Source organism: Apteryx rowi, unplaced genomic scaffold, assembly GCF_003343035.1.
Source record: "Apteryx rowi isolate R43461 unplaced genomic scaffold, aptRow1 scaffold_165, whole genome shotgun sequence".
In the NCBI taxonomy this organism is placed as follows: domain Eukaryota; kingdom Metazoa; phylum Chordata; class Aves; order Apterygiformes; family Apterygidae; genus Apteryx; species Apteryx rowi.
The window spans coordinates 1,681,534-1,701,399 of NW_020447919.1; the positions used below are offsets into that span (position 1 = coordinate 1,681,534).

Below are 19,866 nucleotides of genomic sequence, written 5' to 3' on the forward strand. Positions count from 1 at the left end.
ATACTGTTGCAATGCATCCTAGTATAGAAAATTCCCCAAGCCACTTTCCTGACCAACTATATGACATTACAGAACATCCATCATTGTTTTCTGAAGTACAGAAAAAAAAATGCGACAGTAAGGTGAAGCTCTTATTATTTATGAATGAAAGAAATAAAGGCTTTCCTCATGTTATAAGGTCTTTTTAATTATAGTTTTATAACCAAGTATATACTTAGAAAATTTAACCCTCATCATGTCACATTCTGATAAAGCAGTGTGCATACAGAGTGTTCGACAGAAGTTTTACAGTATACATTCTATTTAGAAGCACCAGTGCCTAGGAATGGTCACTAACATTATCTCATGTATTCATCCATCGAGCCATTCTTAACCAGCCATTTTTATACTAGGAAGTTCAACATACGGTACAGATGAATGGAGAAGCAGTCTGAGCCATTGTACATTATGTTCTCTCATCTGAATACATCTTGGCAAATATAGACAAGCTATTATTTATTGTGGATAAACAGTAAACAATTATAATATCCAATAACTGTCAGATTAATTCATATTAGCAGTAGAATTTTGTCACTTCAAACATAATGTGTTTCACTGAGGAGTTTTGCTCATGAGTCCCTTTCACTAAAGAGTCTTTACGGACAGATTCTTAGAACAGAATGAATAATTTTAAAAAAATCAGAAAAGATATGGGCTATGGCACCAAATTTAAGTAATTATATGCAGCAGCTTTCCCCAGCAAAGACTCTCCATTAACTACTGTTCTCATTACACTAGGCAATCAAAGGTGCACCTAAAGCTGCTAATGTCTGCTAGTACCTCCAGGTAAAGGATGTCTATGAATACCTCCAGCCTTCACCATGTTGGGGTACTGCTCAGCTCTCTCGAGATTAGGCCTTGAGCAAGCTTAGACTGCAGAGAGGGACTTCTGCAAAGTATTGAGAATTTCTGTCCTTAGACTGGCCTGTTATTCTTTTCCATGATGATCCCCAGAGTTCTGGAGCTTGCATCAATGTCTTCAGGTGGAAAAAACCTTTCCATACCTGACTTTTAGAGACACGGTTTTCTGGGCTCACGGTATTATAGAAAGGAAATTTAAGCATGAGAGGCTATGTAAATGAACTTTAATGGTTATTATTAACATAATTTAGCTTCAGTTAGAATGAACAACAAGACGACGATTATACCTAAGAAATTAGTTTTTATTACAAATGTTTGGTAATTAATTTTCTCAAAATTTTTTTTTTTTACTGATTAACCTAAACATACAAAATCAGAAGCAAACAAGAAAATGCTGGGTTAAAACCTTATTGAAAGTTAACTTGTCAGTAGTTCTATTAGATTTGCTGCAAGTCTTGCTTTCAAAATATCTTATTTATTGCACTATCTGCTTTCCTTTACAGGGATGCTCATCCACCAGTGGAGATGTGTAGTCATTAACAGGGACGATTTGATTCACTTACATAAACAGAAGAAAAAATAAATTGTATCCATCTCTTAATACAAAACCCAGTTCTGTATGTTATTCTTGCATCTAATTTAGAGCCCGATAAGCTGGCTTTTGAAGCCAAAGACAGCTTTATACTGACTATAGTGTGCACCATATCAGATGGCAACATTACTAATTTTGTATTAATTGGTGGAAGTATTCTTTGGTCACAAACTTCCTGCATCTATCCAAGCTACTCAGAAGCTAATTTTCAGCCATTTTAAGTGGACTGTTAAGAGTTTTGATTACTCCACTCTTTCAGATTTTTCTCCTGTGTGTATAATCCATAGCTGTATGTATGTATGCATGTGCACAAAATTTAGTCAAATTGCTTCTATGCAGACAGATCAGGAATAAAGAAAGGATGTCCCTCATCTTCTGATACCTTTCAGATGTCAGACTGCAACAGCTCTAGTCTAAAATGGCCATTTACTGGAGTCCCTCTGGGTAGCTATTTAATATTTAGTGCACTACCTTGCAAAAATTTCCATAACATAAAATATGAAAATTGTGATCATTATACTACACTGCATATTATGCTGCAAAGCTGCATTATTCAAAATTAGTGTCTTATTTTTGGTGGGAAAAGTTTAAGAGAATAAAGGAAAAGAAAGCTACTAATGATGCAAATAAGAATGCTGGACAGTGACATTTTGCTTAAAAGGCATACCAACATAAGACAAGTTAGCTTTCTCTCCTGATGGTTTAAATCTTTCTATATTTCATCTGTTTGTTTTTGTATATAAACAACAGAGAGTTTTTGAGAACAGAAAGTTCAGGAATTGGAAATAAATTTTAAATAAATAATGTAACTGTACTAATTGGGAGGGTTGCTGCTGTTTTTTGTTGCATTATGATTATAATCAAATGATACAGTGATATGATTATACTATTTTTTACTTGACATATTTCATTGTATAAACGTGAGGCGTAAGACTACAAGGCGTATTTATCTTGCTTAAAGTAATTTTTATGGATCTTCTGTGTTCTTATTTCCTTGTAAGGGATGATCATTATTTTAAGAAGCACAAGAGAGTTGAGGATGAGGATGTTTTAATAATCACAATTAAAATTTATTTGACTTTACATGTTAGAGCGTGGTGTGCACACAAACACACGCACAGAACGACAATGACAACAACGGCTGTAGACAGCTCAAAAGCAAACTCTGGTCCCAGCATGGCTGTAATAAGTTGAACTGTTTAAATTTTTTTTTCCCTTTTGCTTAAACTCTATAATACAATGCACCATCTCCAAAATCTGCACTGTTCCATCTGAATGGTCCATATATGATGACAGTAAATGTTAAGAGGTATGAGATGATTACTAACTTCCAGAAAATATTTAACAGAAGATGCCCATACAGTAGTCACCATTAAAAAATGAACAGCTGAAGGTTGCATGTAAAGATCTTTTCAGCTGTATTGTTTAAAGAAGTATGACTATCACAGTAAAGTTAATTACATAAAAGGCAACAATTGTAAAGATATCAATAGAGAACACACTAGATTGTTCAGAAAGTGGATCACATTTTCTGCTAAGTCTGAACTATTTCTTGCAATGTGATAAATTCTACCTACTAGATATAACACAACATGAACCAGAGAGAAAACCTGTAAAAAGATACTAAGAGCTTGATCCTGCATTTCTGATTCCCCAAAATTTACCACAGAAGACTTCAGGAATTTTGAATGTTCAGTGATTGCAGGACAGAACCCTCAGAGTACTGCAAAACACTGCTTTTCAGTACTTAAGTATACAGTTGATTTTCTTTGGCTTTTAAATTACTATCCCTTAATGTTTATAATGTGAAACCAAACCAAACCACCAATAACTCCCTCTCCCCCCAAGACAGTGATAGAAAATTAAACGAACCAAAAAAAAATATCCCAAAAGTGTTGCTGTTACTTCATCATAAAACTACGGTGCAAAATAGGGGTTTCCACTGGTCAGAATTGCAATAGCAATTGGAAATTTACACTGTAGGAGCGACTGCAATTATTGCTTCTCCTGAATTATAGAAAATCAAAACTGACTAGGCACTTGTTTTCTTATTTAATAAGAGATCATTCAGTGTGCGTAAAGATGACAGAAATACTCTCTAAAAGAGCACTCTCTAGTGCAACAACTGTATTGCTCAACCACAGCCACAGTCCTTGATTCAGGACAGCAGTAAGGCATATGTCTATCATTTCGTTTATGCTTAAATCTTACTGATCTGAATGGACTGGATACATGTTCAAGTGCTGTCCTGAATTAGGATGCTTGCTGAAATGGGAGTTTTAGAAGACAATATAGTAGTGAGCTTTTGTATCATACTACAATACCAGTTTTATCTAATCTGGCTCTTCTCTCCACTATATTATCCTAATGCTTCCTAATAAAAAAAGTAAACAGGCATAAAATAAATAGGATAGCCAAAGATTACATAATAAATATGCTACTAAATGGGAGGAAAATATATTGCAACATAAGGCTCTGTAGTGTTGCACAATCAAGAAATAGTTCCAGGTGCTCCAAAACACAACTCCTAACATACAACACAAAATTACCACTATACAGCTGAAAAAAGATTAGGAAGTAATAGACTGAACTTCTATTACATTAAACATTTGAAAATATAACAAGTGGTAATGTGTTTTACTGCCTTTGCAGAATACCATACGTATGCTCTTTCACTGCTCCAATTGTCATCATTTGTGAAGGAAAATTTGAAAGGCTGCATTTTTTTTTTTAACTCTCAGAACTCCTTCAGACTTACAGTTACCAGTGTCCACACTGACTCATGACATTATCTCTGAACGAAAGCAAAACAAACTCAGAAATTTTGTTGTCTCCGTTTCTTTGCGTCCATCGCATCTAGGATAGGCTGCCTCTTTGCAGTGTATCTCTGACGAAGCTCTTCAATTTCTCGTTCCATCATAGGGTCCAAAGCCTTTAATCTCATCTGTAATTCTTCTAAACTTAGATTCTTTAACTGTAAATCAACCAACCAAAAAAAAAAAAAAAGATTAAAAAGTATTTACAACAACAATGAAACTCACCACCTTTCATAAGCATTTAATTTACATTTGAAAAGTTTTACAGTTTTTTGTGTATGCATATATAACTATTTATATAACAAAAAGCACTAGTATGCACTATAGTAAGTTTAATAGCATAAGAACACACACATACTTACTGTACATTTAAAAAAAATCACTTTGCATACCTTGTAAATAGATGGTAAATAAATAATAGATCTGGAGTTAAATTCATTATTCTGAAAAAAACACGCCATAGTAGAGACATAATGATATTCACATATAAAAATTAAACTGCCTAATCAAATACTTTTTACAGAACTTTAGTCTCCCACAAGTAATATACTGACAAATATTTAGAAGTACTTTCTGGTAAGAATGACAAGGCACCTGTATTCCTCAATGGATTGCTGCCATAACTACTCAAAGAAATTGCCAGAGTGTATAAATAATACATGAAATAATTTCCTGAACTCATGGGAAGGACTTAGCTTTGACCAAGCTCTTTTATTTCTAAAGATATTTTCTTACAGTGTTAAATGGTTCATTACTTGCTCAGAACTTGTACAAAAATTAAAGACCAATGGGTCATTTAAAAATAAATAGTCTCGCTGCCTTGCTGGCCACTGCAGATAACAACAGCTGGAATCTGGCCACATAATGGGGCACTTCAGGCACTGCTGCCCCATCTGGTCTTCCATGGAAATACCTACATTTGAAATTTGGTCCTTTGATTGGCCTATGTATTTTTTCATGGGGAAGTTTAGTGCTTCTCTGCCTTTCTATTTCTTGCCAGGGATGCACCAATTACTCAGTGTAAAAATGACTGTGGAAAAAGTGTGAAATACATCAATATATTTCAAATAGCACAAGTAATTTCATCCTAGGAAAGGGACAATCTATATTTTGTTTGCCAATATTCTGACATTGCAAACAAGCACACCACCTAACTCAGAAAAAAAAATGAAAACATTTTCTGAATCAACCTACTAATGAGTCAATACTTAGTTCATGAATCTAGGGCAATTTTCCATCAACACAGTCTGATCTGTTTTCCCTGAGGAATGCAATACTACTTTTGATCTATATTTTTATTAGCATCTGAGGCATATAAGTTAGCAACACGTATTGCTACATACAGTCCAAACACGAGTGTTATGGCTGCTACTAATATATTACATTGTACATAGTAAACGATTAACAAAGCCAGAACACAGAGGGAGTGGAGATCAGAAATTCATAGAAGAGCATATGGAAAAAGATGAAAATTTTCATGCAAAGTGATTTTAATAATGAAATTCCCATGAAGATGCGAATTTATGGGAAAATATCTAATTAAGGCAAAATCTGCTCGTAATTAATTCTACAAGGCCTCCCCACAGCAGAAAACATGCATCATTCTGCGATTCCTTCAGAAGGAACCACGTGAGGATGTTTATGGTCCCACAGCCAAGAGCAATCCCCCTTGCACTTGGCAATCAAACCCAGAAGTCAAAACACCTTCCAGGACCAAAGATCCTCACACTAGTATTAGCTTCAGAGCAACCTCACACGTGCTTAGTAGCTCAGAAGCTCATTGAGTAATATTTGTTTCTCCAAGGACAAATGACAACTTTGGCTTCTTAGGAGGGAAGGAGTTGCCTCCTAAATAATTAAATATCCTCTAGTTTGGTACGTTTCTCACATTTGATAAACACGAGAAGGAACTGGCAAAAGGAATCATAATTCCTTCGTCACCAAGACTCTTACAGAAAAACATCTTTCTATTTTCAGAGAAAGAAAGGAAAAAATCCATTCTCTTTCATTTTTAGCCAATTGCTAAATATAACTGGCACATTAAAGACACTTTTCACTGAAGATATTCTTTAGAGGAGTGTCAGAGAGATTTGCAGTATCACAGGAAGAGATCACAGTGCTGATTCCCCTGTTTAACCAATTCCAAAGCAACACAGATGAGAGGAGCAATAAAACCATGTTTTCTAGCATGTGTAAGAGGAGGAATGCATTTGGGGCACCATGGACTAGCAAATGGACTAAGAAAGGCACCATGAATAATTGTGTATGCACGTGCTGCGTGAGGACCATTATTAAAGTCTGCTATCTGGCCTGGGCCAGACCAGCTACCAGCTTGAGTAGCCAGGTATCCCCTCTGAATCACTGCTATAGACATCAGGCTTAAACTATATATAGTAGACTCAAACTCATGTGATCACATAATTATTCTGTGTTGAAAAACATTTTGTATAAATTGTTAGAGAGAAATGCCATGGGTGAGTTTTTATTTAAATTTCAATCAAGAAATAGAGACAGCAAATAGAATTAAGTATTTTTTAAAGACCACAGGCAGCTGGGCTGGAAATTAAAGAGACTGAATTTTCAAATCCAGAAAATAAGAATCTTTCAGAATGATCTCAGTCACGTCACCCAGGGGACCTAAGCAACTGCAGTACTCATTTGTATAAATGCATGATGCTTGGGTCATCCAAAGGAAGTAAATGACAGAAAACAGGGAAATTAAGAAACTGAAAACAGAGTTATGAATGTCTCATCTATCTGACATCAGATGCAGGATTAAACAGGAATGGTCACAGTGCTCTATGTACTACAGAAAACCAGTTTATCACATCTAAAAGCTGCAGATCATTCTGGGATGTGCATGTGTGCGCACCTCCTTGGCAAATTTCAAAGTATTTTTTTCTTGACTTCTATCCATGCTATTGACATTTCCCAGTGAGAGGCGGCAAAATAATTCAAGCAGGAAATTTAATTATTCCTATGCAATTTATTCCCCTGAATGATAAGTAACTTTTTATTTAGTTCTTAATTCTAACAGAAATAATTTTCAATTTTGCAGGGTACCAATTTGATTTAGCTAATCAGTAAATATTTCGATTCCAATTCTTAAAATGAGAGAGGTAGACACTCATTTATTTCCAATTGCAAACAGGTCACACACTGCCATAAATAATTTCCCATGTAGTTTGCTGTTGTAACTATTAGGGCTACCAATGTTAATGGGTAGAGTATTCAGCTGTGAAGGCTAGAGGAAATCAGAAAGGCTTTATATGATATTTTGATTGCTTTTTAAAAGCTGTAAGCTGTAGCCATCCAGTAATCAGGATAGAATTACCCTGAGGATGGTTCAATTCCTGCCACTCCAAGTAACAGAAACAGTCTTCTCCTTTCTGAGATCAAATAGCCACAATCAAACACATAACAATTAGTACCAGGACGAGCCACTCTAAGACAGAGGCAGTTTTCAGTGAATGAAGTTTCTGCTAACAGCATTTGCCTTCACTGGGACCCTTCATATCACCGTGTAATCACATGGTTTTGGGAAAGCAACAGGCCAAATTAGAACCTATAACACCATGTATGTATCAAGTACATACAGCAATATATAATATCTGGAAACAGATGTGTATACCTATTTTACACACACAAATAGTCTTCTAGAGTGGGTACGCATACTCAGTTTTCCAGTACAAGAAATTAAGTGTGTAGAAGAAAAAAATATATATATATTTGCTCCTGAAAGGTATGCTTGTTAATCTAATAACTGAAGAGAGAGCCACACTGCTAAGGGAAGAGGGAGAAAACAAAGCACAGCAATCTCCAGAGCCAGATAACATTGAATAATGTCTTCTACATGTTGAAGGATTCTCAGACCATGGTTTCATCCAAAACAAGTCAGAATGAAATTATCTACTCTGCTTTGCTGTACCAAAGGAAATGGATTTTGCCTATAAAGAGGCCAGTTGAGAGCTGCTCTCTCAGAGGAAGCTCGTAGCAACACAAGCTGAGTGCTATCAGCTCCCTTCTCCTCTTGCTGCTTTAAGTGGAAATCCTGGCAGAAGAAAGGTGCCCAAGCAGAAAGGAGCTCTGTCACCCCAAGCTTCCTCTGGCTGAAGATCCTTTAAGCAACACCAACTTGAACTGAAGACAACCAGCACAAAATACAACCATAACTGAATTTGTTACTGTACTATACTCAATTTTCAGTAACAATCACAGAATCACAGAATGGTTGAGGTTGGAAGGGACTGCTGGAGATCAGCTAGTCCAACTTCCCTGCTCAAGAAGGGTCACCTAGAGCACATTGCACAGGATCGTGTCCAGACAGCTTTTGAATATCTTGAAGGATGGAGACTCCACAACCTCTCTGGGCAACCTGTTCCAGTGCTCTGTCACCCTCACAGTAAAGAAGTTTTTCCTCATGTTCAGATGGAACTGTCTGTGTTTCAGTTTGTGCCCGTTGCCTCACGTCCTGTCGCTGGGCACCACTGAAAAGGGTCTGGTCCCATCCTCTTGACACTCTCCCTTTAGATATTTGTACACATTAATAAGATCCCCTCTCAGTCTTTTCCTCTCCAGGCTGAACAGGCCCAGCTCTCTCAGCCTTTCCTCATAAGAGAGATGCACCAGTCCCCTAATCATCTTTGTAGCCCTTCGCTGGACTTGCTCCAGTAGTGCCACATCCCTCTTGTACTGGGGAGCCCAGCACTGGACACAGCACTCCAGATGTGGCCTCMCCAGGGCTGAGGAGAGGGCAAGGATCACCTCCCTTGACCTGCTGGCACCACTCTTCCTAATGCACCCCAGGATACCATTGGCCTTCTTGGCCACAAGGGCACATTGCTGCCTCATGCTTAACTTGGTGTCCACCAGCACTCCCAGGTCCTTCTCTGCAGAGCTGCTTTCCAGCAGGTCAGCCCCCAACCTGTACTGGTGCCAGGGGTTATTCCTCCCTAGGTGCAGGACTCTGACCTTCCCTTTGTTAACTTCATGAGGTTCCTCTCCTCTTTAGAGGAGATCTTTAGAAAAGGCAACCCAGCCACACTGTTTAGGCTCCCCTTAGGAGACAGGTAAGTGTGGAAACCTGGTATAACTTATCTCGGACTTTTTGGAAATGGGAGGCCAATTATTTGCCTCCTCCTGACCCACTTTTCAACTTACTCATAATAGGGTTAGAGATATTTCCAAGAAAGGCTACATACAGAAGTCAAAAAGCAGCAGAACAGATTAAGAATTGTGAGCAAACTTTTCTTAATGCGACCATCTTCACTATTGAGATCTTAACCTGGGATAGGTTAAAAATCTGAAAGTTGGGACAGTTAGCCTGCAAGTTATTAGGCAAACTGAAGTTCCTACAGGACTTTGATAACCAACCACAAAGTGATCAAGTTGTGATCAGAGCACATATCACAGCTATTAGCTCTCCAAAGATAGGTGCACTTTCCTTGCATGAAGGTGGCAGAAACCATTGCTCATCACTATTATCTGTAATTTTAGAAGCAGAGATGAGTTTTGTAGCTGAAAAAAAATAATGCAGTACTATTATGCAAGGTATGTGGACTGTAGTGCACTTTCACATTTCATCAAATTATTTTCTATTTTTTTAACATGTCTTCATCAAATAATGACAGAGAAGGAATTCTTTCCTCACATACTCACGTGGTTGTCTCTCAGAACTAAACTCCAGCAAGTCAAATGAAACAACTTTTACTTTTTGGTATTTCAACCTAACGTCTTGCATCCCAGATGGACTAGCTTCATTTGGATCGGTATTTTCAGCAAATCCCAGAATAACTATTTGCAGTCAGTAATTCTTCTACCTGTAGGAGGACACATACCATACCCTATATATTTTGCTTGCAACCATGGTCAAGTCATACTGAAGGAAATTCAGGCCAAAATGGGCAACTGGAAAATCTATATGCGTGCCTGCTACAGGCTGGAATTATGCAGCAATAGCTAGGAAGGAAAGAGATGGTGTACAACCAAAAATGGCCTCTCAGAAGTCATCAAGTCAAGCGGTGCAATGCAAATACTGACTACTGGCTTTCACCTGTTTCCAGCACAGGAGTCAGGAAGGAGGCAATGCATCTGAGGTACTTGGGGGCGCTTGCAGTCCATGAATTTAGGTGAAGGGGTCTGGACGACAGAGGCTGGAACTCGTTAGCTGCACTTGGCCAGCACATATCCGTAGCCATCCAAACTTTTCAGGGGGTGAAAGCCAAGGTTTTGGTGGATGTAGAGCACTATAATCTTAATTCACCCTTGACAGCTAATGGAGATAAATAAAAGCTCTAGGCCTGTGATGTTTTCAATATGATAAAATTAGATTTCATTAGTAATTCCATAATGCATGAGTTACCATTGCAAACCTCCAGTCCATCAAACTAAATTATGGGATACTGCCATTAAGCTGGTGCAACAAAAACAAGCAAATGTATTTTCAGGGTTTAAATTGTTAAGAAAATAGATATTCAATCAAAAAATGATCTGTATTAAGTTTGTTGTGTTTACCTGAAAAAACAAATTCTTCCTAGCAACTGCTTAAATGAATCTTACAGATGCTACATGCCTTATTAGAGGCCTTTGATTAAAAAAATATGGATTGCTAATACTGTATTCTGAGTCATCTATTTTCCCATCTGCTAGTAATTCTTGCAATATGAACTATCAACAGAATGGCTAACAATAATAATTTTCTATGGCAATTGCAAAAGTGGGTTGCCTATAGCACTTTAAGATTTAACCAGTGCATGCCTTGGATTGTTTTGTGTTGTTAGTGGCCTCAGGTAAGAGGAACTTACTTTCTCTCCATTCTAGCTGTTCCTTTACCTCTCCTGAGCAAAGTTTTCTTTTCTCTTATGGAATGAGGTCCACTGATGATTTCAAACTCCTTTTAAATAATATAAAAAAGTTGGACTTGAGCCCACACAAAGGTAAAAGGTGAGCCTTTTTAACCTAATTTTCCAGTCTACAAGCTCACAGCCAAACCCTGTGAATCTCACTTATGTAGTAGTTCTCTCGGGCCTGTGTGCAAAAGGATTTTTTCCCTGAAATATTCCTCAGTTACTGTCATCTGTTCAGCTGCCCCAGCATAGCAATGAAGCAAGAACTGCTGTATGTCCTATGCTTATATGTCAAATTATACTGAGCCAGGATGGGCAATGTCAGGCAGCGAGCTGTCTGAGGCACCCCGCAGCCACCAGTTGGAGCTGTCTCGCTGGCACTCCTGCCCTGTTGGCACCACGGCGGGTAAATCAGCCACAAGAAAGCAAACTCAGACAGGGGATAGAAGGGGAACATTTATTTCAATAGGTCTGAACAGCAAGTCTCCTTGTGGCCAAATGGGAAACATGGGGTTATACAGATATAAAAAGGACCTCATTTACTGTCATTGTTTTTGAGAATTTATGAGAGAAAAGAATTAAAAACATGACTTTTAAAACCCAAAGTTCAGTCAACAAGTCAGACAATACTGACAGTTATCTTAAACATTTTGGGGGGTAAAATAAGCACATAGCATTAAGAAAAAAAATTAAACAGGGACAACTCAATGTAATTTTATAAAGTCTTTTGCAATAAATTTGTACATGAATGTTCCATGATGAAGTCCTACATTCACTAGTAGAACCATCTCTGCTCATACATTAAAGCTACATTGTTTTAACAAAACAGAGGTAAATCTCAGATACTAACAACAATCATCACTTTCAGTTTTAGAAAGCTTTTTTTAGCTCTATGCAAAGTTAGATTTTAACAGCAAACCACCACAGGGGAAAAAAGGAGTTTTCTGTAGCATTAGTGCATACTATCGTTTGTGTACTATTGTTGCATACTACCCAGGGCATTTTCTTTGAGCACATAAAGTACTGCCAACCTAACATGAAGTACTGCCAATTCAAAAATCATGAGCCAGGTCTTTCACAATCATTAAATTACCTTAAAAGACATTAGATCTCCAAAATGAGAGTTTTTAGGGGGAGGAAGTTGTCTTTTTATTTCCCTTCTTATTTCTGAGTCATGAGGATGCACCTAGAATCTAAGTATTTCTGCACAATTAAAAGGACTAAAAAGTTCAGGAACAAAAATTCTCCGAGTCTAAAACTTTAATGAGCAATCTTGACCAGGGAAATTGAACCCTAAGGAAAAAGCAGAAATCATCATGAAAAGCAGTATAAAATTAGTAATATTGGTACTTCTTGCATGTTGTAATTTTATGCAATTCCTGACAAAACTAGTCTTTGAGTGTGTTAATGCTTCATTGCGTACTAAACAGTTCAAACATCATTGACATTGCTTTCACTACTGTAATGGCTGATGTTCATGTAGTTGGACAGTTTGTGATTTTCACTAAGAAAGATAAAACAACCTAGAAGAATCTGAGCACAGGGAAATAACCTGCAAGCGATGTACCTCAAAAACCTGGTAGCTAATAAATGTCCATTAATAAGAGGCTTTGAGATCAACTGTTTAGTAGCTGAAATAGTTTCCTGTTAATAAAAAATAAAAACAACAAAAAAAAGAAAACCTGTACAGAAGGGAAAAAAAAAGCCTACCATACTCTCTCTCACTCTCTCCGCTCTTTGCTCTGTCATTTAGAGAGTGTGTTGGTACATTACATGCTTACAAGTGAGTCTACTGAAGCATGACACTTCAATGTGCTTTCACCTTCTCTTTAAAATTACATCATCTATCACAGAGATTTTTCAAAACGACTTTTTAGGTATCTCTGGCAAAAATTCACTGTTTGAAATGCCTTAGAGAACGACAGTTCCATACAGATCTTGGTGTATTTTTAATACTGTGATTTTCTATATCAGGCATCTCAAGCTTTTGGGCACAGCCATGAAAAATACTCTAAATGTTTACCAAAGCTCCCAACAGAGTAAATAATCTAAAGATTAGGAAAAACACTCCATCTGGATATTCATATCATGCTTTTTAAACTCAGTTGCAAATATACCCACACAGTGCTGACAGCAAAGCAGCTACAACACCTGATCTAAAAATATACAGAACTCCCCCCCCCCCCTTTTGGAGAAGAAAAAAAAACACATGAAAAAAAAATTTGCAAACACAACCCAACAAAGGCATAAACCTTTAAAACAGAAAGGAATTCTTTAGCTAGAGTTCTTAGTGTGCTAAATAAGTAGTATCAAAAAGTCAGTATTTTATCTCTATTAAGATGTGTATCTCCAGGGCAAGCATTTTTGGTTACTCTTCATATTCTTCAGCATTGGCTCAGTTACCAGCAGGTACATTACAGTGCACTTGAGTTTAATAGTTATAAAAATATTGTATCACATTTCCAGCAAATTGCAGGTATCATTCATTCAGCTACATAGATCCAAAAGTTACTTTCATATTCAAAAGATGTTTTCTAAGCTAAGGTATTGCCTCCTTGACATTTCATTCTTCAGATGAGATGATCATTATTTAAATGTTCAGAAAATAACAGTTTTGTATCTTTTTAAGGTTCCACTAAACTATGTGTAAATGCAAGTTGTATTAACTATTGAGACTATGAATTTTTTAGGATTAGAATCATTTTAATAAAACCATTCAATTAAGGCTCCCAAAAATCCCAAAGACAAAATTAAAAATTTTCCCAATTTTGCTACAATATTTTGTAAATGTAAATCTCTATTAAGAAGTAAAACTAAAGACATAACTAACATGAAAAAGAAAACTATAAACCTACAAATTCATGAAATACATAATGATATCATTTAAAGATACTTTACTTTTAAAATTTCCATTTAAGATTCTTTTAAAAATAAAATTGACAATGGAAATGTACTGAATAATCAGGATTCCTTTATATCACACAACAACATACATGTATACATAGAGATAATCCTGAAGTTAAACCGAGACCCAGAAAAGCATCTAACCTGGAGAACATTGGCAAAGACTAAAAGAATTTTAAATCTTAAACCTCCATGTCATAGTGAAGGGCAATACAAGTTAATCTCATATTTCTTAGAAATGCAAAATGTTGATACTCAAAACTAAAACAAAAATGGATACAGCAAAACTAAATTTTCCTAACCAGAAAAGTCTGTTGGGAGGACAACCTCAGAAAATAACCCCCAAACACACACACACACACACACACACACACATTTATATCTAGTTGTTGAAGAATCTTGACTGATTTATATTCTTTGTAAGGAAGATGATTCAATCCCGTTTAAAATAGCCAATTTAGAAGGGATCTAGGAAAATAACACATCATCTTTAATAAATGGAAAGATGATAGACATACTGTTTGTTGGTTTATATTTCATGCAGAAAGCACTCTGGTAGTCACATACAGGAGAGTATTGGTTTCAACCGCTTTCAGTACAAGCTGGACAGGAAAAATCGTATAGAAACCCAGGGAAATTTATAGGCAACAAATGCCATGTTTCTTAATCACTATGGGACGGAAGAGATTACAGCAAAGACAGCGAGAAAACAGCAAAACTGAGATACCAGTTGATAAAGAGGCCTGCAAAGCAACAGAAAGAGGAGGATCTGAACACAACAAATTAGCAAAGCCAGTCAAAAACAGATGATAGAGACAGAAAAGGAAAAACAGAGTAATGAAACTGAACGGTGAGTCACAGCAGAGTGAGAGAGAGATGTCTACCTGCTAAAAGCCATGTCTATTTAATGCCCGGGGAGAAAGGACCAGGGAGAAGACGACAGTTGAACCTACCTGACCTTAAACAACAACGCACAGCATATTGATGTCACTTTTGGAGGCCTGTAGTGATCTGGGAGGGGAGAAATGATCCCTCGGTCCAAGGCTACCGTCATCTTTGCAAGAGAGCAGCAAGTTTCATTTTCTGTTTAACTTTAAGGATTCAGCAGAAGCACTGTTGGCTTCTAAAGAATTAGCCTCAGTCCATAAGTTCCTCAAACCTTCTTTATCCTCGTCTCAGCCATTTTTTAGATTTCTTTTTTCCCAGGGAACTGCTCAACTACCTATTTAGTTTGATGTGGTTCACAATTTTCCTAAGCACCAGAAGAATTAAGCTAGCAAAATATTTGGGTTTCCAACAGCAGCAGCCCAGGTTGCTGAGTCTCCAGACAACAGAATTGTATTGTCTCACTCTTGTATCATATTTGGAAGCTCGCTGACCATAAGGGATGGAGATTTCATTTTCTTTTATAAAAAGAGCTTTGATGATACAAGAACTGATGAAACTCATTTAGAAAACTTTCTTACTCTGTTCAAGAACCGAAGAGCATTTTCAAAAATCTCATTACGTTTTAAGAAACACTTTAATTCTTAACAGCATTGCTTTTTATTGGAGTTATATCTACAAATCATACAAATCAGACAGATACTGCAGAGTTGCAGCAGGTTCATTAATGTAGAAGATTTAGTTTTACTTCTGACAAAATGCACCAGCTCCACAGTCATTAAAAACAGCATAAATAAAAAACTGATTATCAAATAATCTTTAATCAACCTGATGAAATACACATTAGAATGGTCTAACTGTAGCACAGACAGATACTGTCATGCTTCAAGTTCAGACCAAATTAAATCTAAGATAAGTTAACAAATACAGAAATTGGTAACCTACCAGATAGTACCACTTATCTAGCAGCTTTTATATATACAGTATCTTCTCCTTTAAAGACATGTAGTACTTTACTCTCGCTACAAGTAATATACTAAGAAATATCCTGAAAAATGAAAATACAGAAAAAGATAATCATTATGTTAAAACACATGAAGTAAGAAGCTCATGTATCAACACACTACTAAGAGCAATACTAAATAAAACAAGTGCCATCAGCTCAATGAACAGGAACTCCACACTATCTCGACACTGAACAGAAACTTAACCACCAACTAATTCTATTCTCTAAAATGGAGTCCACTCAGTGAAAGCTGTGTATTAGGTTAGAAATGCTGTACACTATTTATTCATTAAACAAGATTCAATGATTCAGTGGCACATTCACTTACTGAGTCCAGAACTGCCAAAATCATTTGCCAAAAAAATTTTGTTATCAAATATTTTGTCCATGACTTAAACATTAATCTGATCAAGCCAAAAATTAGCATAGTTCATTTTTACCTTCACAGTATGAACCCCCAGGAAGGTCTATACCACATGTGATCTATTCACTTTGTCACAGTTTAAAGAATATTACTTTGTTTAATTAGGTTTTTCAGATTATACTTTGCAGATATATCTGTGGTTTATTAAGATGAGGAAAAAACATTAGCGCTAAGCATAATGCAAACAGGTATTGCGCAAGCTTTTGCAACAGCACCGCCAATCAATCACAGTCCCAATTTACAGCACTTAGTGTTCCACTTCTGGATTGCTTGACTAAATTACACAATTACCTAGACCACAACTAGGGACTGATACTAGCTCTGCGAACTCTCCAGATGTATGATGTGTTCCGAGTCTCAGCAGAACCCTACTGGCCTATCTACCCACTGCTAGTTTTCCCATTCATCATTTCTAGAGTGATTATCTACATTTTGATTAAGTTTCACTTTTCTACACTTAAAAACATTAAAGAAATGGAAATAATTCTAAAATCTTAGTCAATGCATAGTGTATTAACAATGAAAATGCTACACATACCACACTTAAGGTAGAGATGGCTATACCTTCAAATGGAAATCCTTGTCCTGAAAAACACTGTTGGGGCTCAAACATAGGTTTTAAAATTGATTTAGCATTCATGATTTGGAAACTGAAGGAGAACCAAGGCCTCACCCGTATTATTTCCAAATCTAACTACCATGGCAGGAAATAATGAGCGCCCCTATCAAGCTCTAACTCATTCCAAACAATCCATTCAGCACATTCCCAGACCATATAAAAAGGATGAGGAAAATGTGAGCCAGACATACATACACCTGAAATGCAGAGTGTTAGTACTCAAATAAAATCTGTGCTCAATTCAGTCAACTGCTATACAGCTCACAGGCTAATTTTTAAATAGAACTGTAATGTGTTTCACAACTGCACTTTCAGAAATAATTAAAAGCCAAAGAAACATTGATTTCAATTTAGAGTATCTTGCCAAAACAGTTCAATTGTTAATATCATCTTTAGAATAGTGCTTTTCTAAAGTAAAGATAAAAGCATAAAAGCTGAGGTTATTAAATGCTCTCATAATTCATTTAAAACACCATCACTGGGTTTTGTTTTTACAGAAGATCTATTCCTCTGTTTGAATGGTATGCTACATTCAATGGTCTCTCACTGAAGAGAGAAAATACAAATGAATGGGACTGGTAACATACTTAGTATCATTAGCTTCTTCAGAGCTTTGTGAGACTAGAGAGGGCATGAACATCTCTCTCCACCAACAGATCTGATGTGCATATGCACAAGAACAAACAAATGCAGGGATACACAGGGTTAGTGTCAAAAAGATCACATCTGTCCTGGACTTTCTGTATTAAATATGAGTTCAGCAAAGCATGTGAATTACTTCTTGATCTAACTGTCGCACATATCAGAATCTGGACATTAGGACTTATGGTTAAAGAAAATTCTCTCAGACAGACATATAAATACACTCCACACATTCCTGAATTGGTGTTAATGAAATTCACCTTATGTGGCAGAATTATGCCACATTCAAAAAAACAGTGTGCATCTTTACAATGTTAGTGTCTTGTCACAAGTAGAAAACAACACAGTATCAAGGAGTTTAACAACTTTTATAATATACAGCAACAAATATTAAGAACCTTAGAAATGTAATAATTTAAAAGTATCCCCAACACTGCTCTCCTCTTCCCTTTTCACCCCAAACCAAGAGGGATATTTTCATTTGAAAATTAATATGATCTTCTGGACAGAATCTCCTAAGGACAGATGAGTGAGTTTTAGCTTTAAGCCACGATCCTCCGAAAAGCTGTTACAGTTTTGAATACAAGCTGCCTTGCTGAACCACCAAATGTACTGAACAGTGGACCAACAAGTCAATTCTTTTCTCTGAAAAGGTGTGAGCTGCCCGAACAGGTTTGGATGGAGAAAAAATTACACCTCTTTTTCTGCTTATTTCCTTTGAGATTTGTAGTGCTGCTGACACAGCTGAAGACCTTGCGTTCTTATGCTCTGAAATTACAGCGTAATCAGAGACTAGATGTCCTAACATCCTATCATCACAGAAGTTACACTAACAATTTAAGAACGCAAGAGACAAAAATAAAGCTTTTTTTTTTTCTTGACAACACTGCAGAGGTATGGTTTTCATTAAAATATTCCTACTTAATCTCACACACGCACACAGGCACACATAGTTGAAATTACAAATACTCAACACTTTTCAAGAATTCACTATGCTGTAAAATCAAATATATTAGAGACAATGAAAAATAATTTATTTTAGCACATTATTCTGCTACAGGCAAACATCAAATTCATCAAACACTCAGCTAAAAAGTCACAAAAAAAGTAAGCGATGACTTCAGAACATTTTAAAAAAACCAACATATTAAAAGATATTTTAAGGTAGTAACATAATCATATTGTACATAAAAGCTTGTGGACTTGGGCCATTAGATCAATTTTAATAAATAACTAATTTTGATTGCTTTCATTTTCATTAATGATCTGGAGGGTACAAATCAACGGAGGTATTGGCTTTTTGCCTTTCTCGCCCATTTCAGTCTCAAACTACATTTCTTTCTCCTCTGTCACTATCTCCCCTTCCTTTAAACACAGTCTTACAGAAATAGCTCATTCTGTTATTTTTGCCATTAGTGTCTCCAAACATCTTCCATTCTGGGAGCTTGTACTTATGCCACCTGATGACCTGTAGCACACAGGGAACCCTAGTAATTATAAGCTAAACATCCACTAGCCTGGTTGATGACGATGTTGCTAGAATGCCAGCAACGTTTACCAGAACTTGGCTATTAGAATAACAAGAGGAAATGGGGAGTTTCAGAATTTAATGACTGTTTTCTCTCACTTTCACCACTGAATTCTATTTACACTCTCCCAGGCAGCATCACAGTGCACAGCTTTAACTAGAAGCAGTAACATTGTAAAGCCACCGGGTAATTTAAATTAATTATATTAAATATGTTCGGCATAGTTTAATAAATTCACATCTTGCTCAGCAGTTTAATATCACGCAATATTTTAAAAGTAGCAATATCACTTGAAAATTGACAAATTTGCTATTTATTGTTGCTATAGCAACCACAGAAATCCGCAAAAGAAAATACCAAGCAATAAAGGATGAAATGTCATAGAAACAGAATAAGAATAGAATGAGTTGTGTCAGCACTAGCTTTAAGCAAAAATTCAGGCACAAACAAATTCATGGATAGAATTATAAAAAGGTGAGGAAACAGAAATAGGCAGTTATATGGAATATTACCCATGTTCTCCAACAGAGATTTCATGCAGATTAGTTTAAACCTCTGAGAAAACTAAAACACATTAGATAAAAATTCAGAGAAAACATTCAGCAGAGATGACGATACAAACTCATTGCTTCACGAAACGTGCAAGAAGATGAGGTGAACTGACCTAACAGCTTCCTACTGTCCAAAGGGATCATCTTGCCCCA

At 36.4% G+C, this 19,866-nt stretch overlaps 1 protein-coding gene across 1 annotated transcript in view; it reads right to left on the reverse strand.

The window, feature by feature from the left end:
- Positions 1-2,532: 2,532 nt before the first annotated feature.
- STK3 (serine/threonine kinase 3) overlaps positions 2,533-19,866 on the reverse strand; it is a 54,322-nt gene continuing 36,988 nt past the window's right edge. Inside the window, exon 4 of the mRNA XM_026060153.1 lies at positions 2,533-4,466. Within this exon, the coding sequence (XP_025915938.1) occupies positions 4,308-4,466 (159 nt within the window). The 3' untranslated portion in view covers positions 2,533-4,307. The remainder of the gene's footprint in view (positions 4,467-19,866) is intronic.